Source organism: Marmota marmota, unplaced genomic scaffold, assembly GCF_001458135.2.
Source record: "Marmota marmota marmota unplaced genomic scaffold, marMar, whole genome shotgun sequence".
NCBI lineage: Eukaryota > Metazoa > Chordata > Mammalia > Rodentia > Sciuridae > Marmota > Marmota marmota.
The window spans coordinates 3,840,120-3,849,961 of NW_026000242.1; the positions used below are offsets into that span (position 1 = coordinate 3,840,120).

A 9,842-nucleotide genomic window follows, 5' to 3' on the forward strand; every position below is an offset into this window, starting at 1 on the left:
AGATTCTACATTGCATCTCTTTTAAAAATCTACCACATCAATAATCTATAATTATCTGAAGAGGCTATTAAAATACTTCTCCCTTTTAAAAATAAGTATTGGAGACTAGACTTTCTCTGTAGTTCATACTTCAACAGACAGCATGAAGAAGCACATACAAGAACCTAGCTGTCCTTTACACCTGAGATTCAAGATGGTTCAAAAACTTCTCAATAACTATTTTAAATTGTGGAAAAGAGTCTCTCTTTTAAATAAAAATGTGATTTATGTTAATGTGTAATGGATTTATTGCTATTTTTATAATAATTTTCTTATATTGTGTAAATTTTTTCATTTTAATTTTGAACATAGTAAATACTGAGAAGTAATCCACATATTCATAAGCTTCTCCATTAATCTTGAATAATTCTTAAGTGTGTAAATCAGCCCTGAGATCAAAAAGACTGAATATCACTGCACTATGTATCATGCTATCTGCCTTTGATATTTAAAATAACAGGCTTGTCATAGTGGTATAGGCTTGTAATCCCAGCTACTCAGAGGCTAACGCTAGAGGATCACAAGTTTGAGGACTGTCTAGGCAACACAAGAAACCATCTCAATAAAAACAAAAACAAACAAACAAAACACAACAGACACTAGTATGGCAATATGTAAATCAATGGATGTGTAACTGATGTGATTCTGCAATCTGTATATGGGGTAAAAATGGGAGCTCATAACCCACTTGAATCAAAGTGTGAAATATGATATATCAAGAACTATGTAATGTTTTGAACAGCCAACAATAAAAAATTAAAAATAAATAAATAAATAAATACAAAAAAAAAATAGTAATTTTTCCCCCCTCTGGAAATACTTCTCCAAAAATTTAAATAAGATTACCAAGATAAACCCTAATTAGTATCTTTGATCACCACATGTGCAGACAGACCCAATCCTGTGGATCACGTGCACAAAGAGATTTATTTCAAAATGCTTGTAAATCCATCTTTATGCTACAGGTAGATCAAAAAGTACCCTCATCAATGAGAGAAAAGGCTAGGAAAACAGCTCTATCTACCTTAATGCTTTCAAACCAAGACCTCTGCCAGTGCGTAAGGAATGATGATTTCTCACTAACAGTAACAGGTGGAAACAAACATATTCCCTGACAGCTAAAATTGAGGGAGTGTTTTCAGTTAGTAAAAAGAATTATTGCTGACATTCCAGGGGTAGAGGGAGGGAAACACTTAAATCTAGCTATTTGTAATATTTCATCATAAAATATCAAGATGACATCAAATTTCATTAAAAGGCAACTTTTAAACACAGTTTAAAAATAAGAGTAGAGCCTCTTATCTTTGAAATCGGTATTAAACCTTTGGTAAAACTGTCATTTGGCTTGAAAGAGAGCAATAAAAAGTAGAAGTGACTGCTCAAATGCCAACAGTTTTATTTTCTCCATTCCATGAGAAGATGGCTGAGAGCAAATAGGAATGCTATATTATTTGTTTTACCAAACACACACACACATGCTTATAAACAGAACTAAGAGTAAAATAAGTTCATTTCTTACAGAGCTAAGAGTATAAATACTTACATACTTAACTTTTAACTCATCTTAATTTTAATAGGTTTAAAAGATCTTACAAAATATTAAAATGGCATTTTTTGTTATGCTGCTTAGGTCTACCAGCCAAATGTGCCCCTAAATGCCTGAAAACTAAAACACTATCTCAAAATAAGTCAAATTACAACTTTATTTCCAAACCAAAATACAGAAAATACCAAAAGTCAGTGAGCTTTCTAAGTTGAAATGGCACCTTAAAAGCATAGAAAAACTGGTATGTTAGGAAGCTCAGCACTGGGGATAGGAATGATAATAAAGACATCATATTTTTCATGTACATAGTATTAAACTAGAGTTATCTTCAAGTGAACCATAAAAGCTGGCCCATTAATCCTACTGAATTGTACACTTAAAAATGGTAGAAATGGCAAATTTTATATTACATATATTTTACCAAAATTTTAAGAAATTAATAATGTAATATACCAAAACCCATGGGAGTATATACTTTAAAGGGAAGAACTGTGTGATGTATGAATTATGTCTTAATAAATATATTTTAAAAACAGCAACAAAGCTGCCCCACTTCTAGGTGCCCTCTGTGCCATGCAGGGAAGGAAACCATGACCAGTGCTAGGGTAATCATTAGCATGGAAGTCCACGTTACAGAGATCAACCAACCAGAGGAAACATGCTCCAACAAGTGGGAAGATGTATGAGTCACCGTCAGTAAGATGAGTTAGTTAAAGGATCTTTGACTCCTTGACTTCTCTAAATAAATTGTATAAGGTAAATGAAGAATGTGTTCAAATAAAAAGTCACATACTGGTTCCTTTAAGCTTATTTAATATTTGAACTCTTATTTTCTATTTTCCCAAACCCCAGAAAACAGAAAGATTTTAGATGACCAATATTTTGTTCCAGAAACATACAGCCTTAACAGCTAGTTCATAAAAGAGCTATTTTACAAAGGTACATCTGGATAATTAGAACAATAAAGTCTTTTAGGCATTTCAAAATGTGATCAGTAAAAATACATGATTATTAATAAAGTTTTTAAAAGATATTTCCAGATTTTTTAAAAGCAATTTCTGTTAAAGAGTACATGATTGTATGGTGAACAAGGAAAATAAAATGTTCTAGTAGGAAGAGGCTTATTAAAAATAACCAACAGTGTGCACGTTACAGTTACCATTTTTGCAGTATACCTGCTTAGCAGTTGGCACCTGGGAATGGCAGGGAGGCTTCCTTCTAGGAAGAACATTTTTTTTTTCCTACTAATTTATTATCAAAACCCTCAGTTCCAGTGGGGAAGGCATAAGGTACAAGACAAAAGGACTCTTCTTGAAGGAAGAATAATTTTGCAGATCACTCTGAAAAGGGTGCAGAAATGTCAGAAAAACATGATTTAAAAAACAAAAATTGTACTACTGGGGGGAGGGTAGGCTAGCCCACAGTTAGCTGCTATAAGTTCCTGCTAATTTTGTATTTTGAGGTCCTATGCACACAGTTCTCAATGGTGCCCTCTGTGACATGCAGGAAAGGAAACCATGACCAAAGCTCTAGTAGTTCCAAATAACATCATATCAGCTTCAGAGAAGAGGACTTCCAGTGTGAGATACCAACACCTCAGGAAATGTGCCAAGTTTACTAACATCAAAGAAAAAAAAAAAGATGCGAGTAAAAGAAAACTCACAGGAAATGTAATTATTTTCTTTTAGCTTCTAAATAATTAAAAGAGGAAAAAAAAGGCCTTTCTTCTGTATTACCACAGTCACTCAGTCACTTCTTTCTCCCCCCAAAACAAACAAACAAACAAACAAAAAATTTTAAAAGGGGATTCATCCTAATAGTCATTAGAAGTTGTTTTGTGGGAAAGAAAGCCAAAAATCTTAGGAAATCTACCTCCCATGCAATGTAAGAATTACAATTTAGGTTCTAAAAGTCAACATAGCTCAGGAAGTTCAAGTTAGCTGATTTTAAATTACACAAAAACATATGGTCATGGCAATAATCTGATTTTAAATTATAGCACTTTGGGGGATTGCTGATTTGCCTTGATTAAGTCTATTCTCTAAAAAGGAAGGAGATCCTCCAAATGTAATTTGCCACTTAACAGTAAAAGAGCCAGTAAGCCCACAGGAGAGAACAGAGTATCAGTGCAGGTCACTTCCATAGCCAACATGTAACTTTCTGGCTTAGGGAAGGTTGTTGTCTGCCTCCATCACACTCCTCAGTACAACAGCAGATTCCAACTTCTAGTTATGTAACTTTGAGAAAAATCCTTTAATGGTAACCAATTTCACTCAAAGACAGGAGGAATATCTAATTCTATCTTCCCTGAAGGGGGAGAGATATAATATGAAAGTCAAACAGATGTGATTATAATGGCCAAAATGAAATCAAAGTGTGGGAGGTCAGGTTAGGAAGGAGAAGGGAAGAAATTAGGATGGTAAGGTCAAAAGAACACTAAAAGTAGTAGGATGGATTTCAGAATTAACTTTATCTTGGGGCATGAATGTATTTCAAAGTACTAGAGCTACAGTCAAAGTATTTTTCCAGTTAGGCCTGTTTAGCCAAGGAAAGGCTAAATTGCAAGAAAAGAGAAGTAAATAATTACTAAGAACAAAATACTGGCTGAACTAGAAGAGAAACCCAAACTTTGCTAACTTACAACCTTCTTGAGTGCTAAAGAATTATGTAATGACCCTGTAGTGTCTTTCTCCTGAAGGTTTTAGTGTCAAGTGGCTACAGGTTTAACCCTTTTTATTGGAAGTGACTACACTATTTCCAGCAGCACAATGTAACCATTTGGTTTCTACTTGCTTCTCCTAAGAGATACAGAAAAGTTCCAAATTCCAAGCTTCACTTATTTGTTAGCTTCTGCCTCTAAACATTTTCAATTTCATTCTGAGTTAAATTATACTTGGCCTATGACTTGAAATATAATTTCAATTTATAGATGAGGTACAAAGATCCGAGTTGATCTACCTAAAAACATAGATCAGTTTTGAAAGGACAGAAACAGGAATCTGGATGCAGATAAATAAGCTTGTTAAGTTGTAGTGGTGTTTATAGAAGTAGTTGGGAATCCTCACCATTTGTGGTGAGAAAGCTTCTGTTTTTGAGGAAGGGGGCTGCAGCGAAGAAAAAAATTACATCCTGATTACCCACAGAGTTCAGAGGGCACTACTGAAAGATGTGAACAATGAGTGAACTCCTTCTTTATTAACAGAATTTACAACTTTGACAAATGAATTCATTTTAGTTGGCAAAATACTCCAGAAATACATTTACCTAATGTACAAAGAAAACCACAGAAAGCCAATATAAATGAAGGAGTTCTCAAGTTATAATTCTGACATATATATCCTCTGTAGGTGCTGCCAATACTGCTATTCATCCTAGAGCAGGCAGTTACCAACACTGTGCCTGCAGTATCCAGTGTATGCTCTGGTCTGCAATTCCTAAGGTCAGTCATGGCCCAGTTTGGACAGAGTTGTGGCAGTGAGGTCAGAGGAAGTGATTCTGGAGCTGGTGTGAGCAGTTCTGCCTCCTCCACCACATCTTTTTCACTCCACCCTGGCTCTCCTCGTGACTCAAAGAGCCCTTTGGCACCATCAGTGCAAAAAATTAGAGTCAAACCTCCAGGTACTAATATTTTACTGGCCTTATAATCAGCAGTACCCGTGGCTTACGATAGCCATGGTTCAACTCAGTAGTGATTCATTTTAGATAACCTTCCCAAACTCTTTACCCACCCCCATCCCACCCTTCCTTAGCAACCCCCACCACCACTGAAGCATTTCCATTTATTTGTTCTTACTTCCTGCTTAATCTGCAGGAATGATTTTACAAGTGCCAAAGTCTAATGTAGAATTATAAAAATGAAACAATACCAAGAATAACAAATTTATAGTCAAGAAAATAAAAAATTTGCTTTCTTCTCCCTCCCAAATCCCAACCCTCATTAGAAAAGATGACAACAGAAGAGAATACACCCATTTTCAAGTGCCTGCTATTTAGTATGTTGAGGATTCCTGTTAATTGGGGGTATATTCCAGCTACAGAGAAGCAGTGCTTGCATTAAGGTAGGAGGAAGCCCACTACTCTCTGACCTCTGGGCAGCACATAGCTCACATCTTCTGCACATAGGGACCACCATGCCTTTGAGGTGACCCTCAGAAAATCAGCCTGCTGCACAGCAGAGAGTATGGAACACAATTAGTGAAGATAAGATGCTTTTCCTCCCTCTGCTTCATCTCCTCTCTACCCAACCTCCTAATACCCCATCCTGACCTTTTCACTTCAGGAGCAATTGATCCTTGGGTGTACTAAATACAAAGGGCCAGAACTCTCACTACTCAATTAAAATAAAACAAGGCAAATAAAAATTAAAATGTGCTTTCAAATACGGATGAAGTCAAATAAATACATCTGATTTTCTTTTTCTTATGTCTAAGTACAATTTCATATCCTACACCCAAAGCTCTATACATTTGGTTTTTGTTCTGAATCAAAATGACTTTCCGACAGTGAGGAGAGGAGAGTGAGAGAATAGATGTTCCCTCACTGACAGACCAGTGCAGCTGCCAGACTGTGAAGAACTAGTCCTGCTCTGGGCACCTCAGGACATGGTTAATCCCAAGTGGTTCACAGGCAGATCCTCTGTCACACTCTCTCTGTGTCCACACTGGAACCAGGATGTGGTTGATACAAGGCCAATGCTCAAAATCCAACAACCTGCAGTCACCTCCAGGACACTCAGCTTTTAACTTTTATCTGAGAAAACATAAAGATATGTGGAAACCTGCTTAAAAACAAATGAACACTGCAAAGAATACCATGAAATCTGTAGGCATGGTTATACATTTGTTTCTGAATCAAAAAAGCATAAAAGCGTACCCAAAAGCATACACGCAAATAAATATAAACTGCTGCACTGAACAGACCCAACCGCAGTCAAGGGGAGACACTGTCCCTGTCAGAAGAGGCATGAAAGCACAGCAGGACCTGAGGAACAACCCTCCATATAAGGGAGTCACACCAGCACATCTCACCCTGAATCTGTGATTTACCAGACCTCCCACAGCTCCACCTTCTGCTTTCGAAAAGGTGGAGAGAGAGAAGGAAGAGAGTATAGCATGGGAACTGACAACTGCAGTTCTTTTGCAAGAAAGAATAGCAGAGTCAGCAGACAAGAGCTTTTGCTTGATTTATGATGTTTAGAAACAAATGGTTTTTAAAGACAGAAAAGAAATGGAATCTAGGAAGGTTTTCATTTTAAAGAATAATAAATCATTTCATTCAATGTACTGTTCAGGCAGGATGATGCTAAAGTTGGGAACCCATAATTTCACATACCTGAGTGCTTGTCTGTGAGGGCTGATCCAGCCAGCCTTTGGCAAAGAATGGTATAACTTTCTTCCACCTTCTGTAAAACAAAACCACAGGTTTTTCATTTGGACATTATAAGAAAAACAAATTTTGTTAGCAGGGGCAAAAAGTAAATTTCCTTTTCCCATTTCTTCCTTGAATTAATAGCTTAAAACTTTCCCGTGTAAAATGAAAGCAGAGGGGGATACCCAGTAAAGGCAATTCTCCTATCACAGGAGTCACCCTGAAAATGGCCCCACCCCCTGTGGCATAAACTATATAAACAACTTGCCCACAGTGGTTTTCTGGCTATCTCATCTCATCAGCCATAGGATGATATCACATATAATCATATGAAGAGGTGAAAATCTATCATATGAAATTAAAAGAAAAGCTAAGGGAGACCAGTCTTGAGCTAAAAGGCTAAGAACACTTTAAATCTATCCCTAAAGCCTTCCAACTAAACGATGTCAGGAAAAAGCACGTGGGCTCTAGTAGTGTTGTCTACTAGGGGCCAACCTGAATAGGGTCCTATTCAACCTGAATAGGCCACACAAGTCAGTTTTGAAACAGTAATATCTTCAATTACTAGTTTTAAAGAATTGCATTAATGTTCAAGTTTCTGGATTACAGAAGCCACTGAAGCCAATTCTACCCATCCTGGCATCTGGGAAACTACCAACATTACTTAGTGAGTCACAGATAATTAACAGGTTACAGCAAGTCAGAGCATTTCCCTGCTGAGATTCACAACTGTGTAAGCACCACCCAGCTCAGCTTACTGTTACTGTCATCTGATGGAGGGCAGCCAGCTGCCCCAAGCACTTTAAGCTTCTTGAGAAACCCACATAAACCATAGTTATAGAACTACAACTTTTTCTATTCTTTTTGATTTGTCACAAAATAAACAGTATCGATCTTAGCTTTTTATCCATGCTTACTCATGAAAATGGTCAAAGAAAACATATGGTTTTAGAACCTGAAAAAGTTTATCAACATGAGCATTTCAGTCATTCCATACATCCTCTCTGATAAATGTGTTTCTTATAATCAAGTCTTGTGGATGCTCAAGTGGGAAGTACCTTTAAGTGTTCAAGGTCAGCCTCTATCTTATGAATGTACTCCATGATCTGGCTTTGTGAATCTGTATAAGAGGAGGGGCTCTGGATATCAAAACAGGAATCTTCCATAGTTCCCCAGCGCCGCTGGACCAGGAATTCTGGGGTGAATGGCGAACCTGCCCCATCAGAATGAGCATTCTGGGGAGAATGCTGCTGATGGTGAGTGGAGTCCATAGAAGGGATGCCTGTCACAGGCTGCAGGGTAAATGAGGAAGCAACCTCCTCATCTGTGGAGCTCTCCTGCACCGTTTCATAGCCATCAAGGATCAAACAGTTTCCTATTGATGGAGTCAGAATAGTTAGATGAGATTAGTACTGCTATCAGGACATCAGAAAATAGAAAATAGAGATGGGGTTATATGCTGACAATCTGAAATGCTATTAACAAAGGGAAAAGCCATTAACACCCAAGCTTAGTTTTAAATCCATCAGAATTTTCTCACTTCAGATTAAAGCTAAACCTGGCAAGCTTTCAAGGTAACCTGTGAATAATTTCATATTAGTTGGCATTTTAAAAGTTTAGAGCTAAAAACAAAGTCCCTATATGATCTTGTCACCACCTCCCCTGCCAAATACCTCTCTTACTTGGTTTCTTACCATTTTCTTCCTGCCCTGTAAAACCTCCCTAAATACAAAAAGCCTGTTCCTGACATGCAGCTTTGACTCCTCTGCTCTCTGCGGCAACACTGCTCCCAGGTATCCACGTGGCTTTTCCCTCATTTAATCAGGTACTACTTGACAGAGGTCCTCTTTCCAATCCCTATCTGCCTCATTACTCTGTACCCCTGTATCCCAACATTTTTCTTTCTAATGCTTCTCACTATCTGACATCTACTTGTTTTTTTTTTTTTAACATTTAGTTTTTAGAAGTAGTTGGACACAATACCTTCATTCTATATATTTATTTCTATGTGGTGCTGAGGGTCAAACCCAGGGCCTCACACATGCTAGGTGAGCACTCTACTGCTAAGCCACAATCCCAGCCCTTAATTTGTTTTCTTATTTACCATTACTCTTTCCCCTACTAGTACTCAAGCTTCATGAGGAGACTTTTTCTGCATTTTATATACTGTTGTATCTCTTAGCCCCTAGCATGAGGTCTGGTATAAGTAGATTCAGGAATTATTTATTGAATGAGGAATATGTACTACACACATGTAGGCATATATGCAAACACAAATAACATTCATTCCAGCATACAAAACATTAACAATAATCAAAATCAAAGTTTAAATGTGAAAGAAACTTGCCTGAGATGCGTAAATTAACATCCTTCTCCTCCTTTTTAACTGCTCCATCACCTTCTGATGGATTATCATCACTATGTGCTTCACGGGCATCAAAAAAGTGCTCTCCACTCTCATCAAGACCCCCTTCTGGCTCTGTGGCAGGCATCTCTGGGGTCATAATCATGTGGTCCATTACTAAAATGTTACTTGCCTGGCTATCTTGGGATGCCAGTACCACTGAATCCCGTGGAGCAGAAGATTCAGTTGAAGTCCGTGGACTGTAACAAGCTGCAATGTCACCAGTTCCAGTTCTAAAGGGCATCTGTCCTTCACCAGGATAAGCCTTTGTATTTTCAGAGTTCTGGATTTCACTATCTGCCTGCACCCCCTGAGAGGTTATCCTGTAACTTGGGAAACGCTGCCAGTCTTCCTGAGTGTTCTTCTCAGTCAAACCTAGCTGCTGTACCAGCAACTGCTTCAACAGACCCACTAAAGATTTAGAATGGAGGAAAGAGAAAAAAAAAAAAAAAAAAAAAAGGTGTCAATTGTCTACCAAGGAAATAG

The 9,842-nt window shown here is 37.6% G+C and overlaps 1 protein-coding gene across 1 annotated transcript in view; it reads right to left on the bottom strand.

Moving 5' to 3' along the window:
• Window positions 1-2,381: 2,381 nt before the first annotated feature.
• The window catches only part of Arhgef12 (Rho guanine nucleotide exchange factor 12), a 166,025-nt gene continuing 158,564 nt past the window's right edge, over window positions 2,382-9,842 (bottom strand). Inside the window, exons 36-39 of the mRNA XM_048795610.1 lie at window positions 9,300-9,767; window positions 8,011-8,327; window positions 6,917-6,986; window positions 2,382-6,334 (exon numbers count right to left, since the gene is read on the bottom strand). Of these exons, the coding sequence (XP_048651567.1) occupies window positions 6,324-6,334; window positions 6,917-6,986; window positions 8,011-8,327; window positions 9,300-9,767 (866 nt within the window). The 3' untranslated portion in view covers window positions 2,382-6,323. The remainder of the gene's footprint in view (window positions 6,335-6,916; window positions 6,987-8,010; window positions 8,328-9,299; window positions 9,768-9,842) is intronic.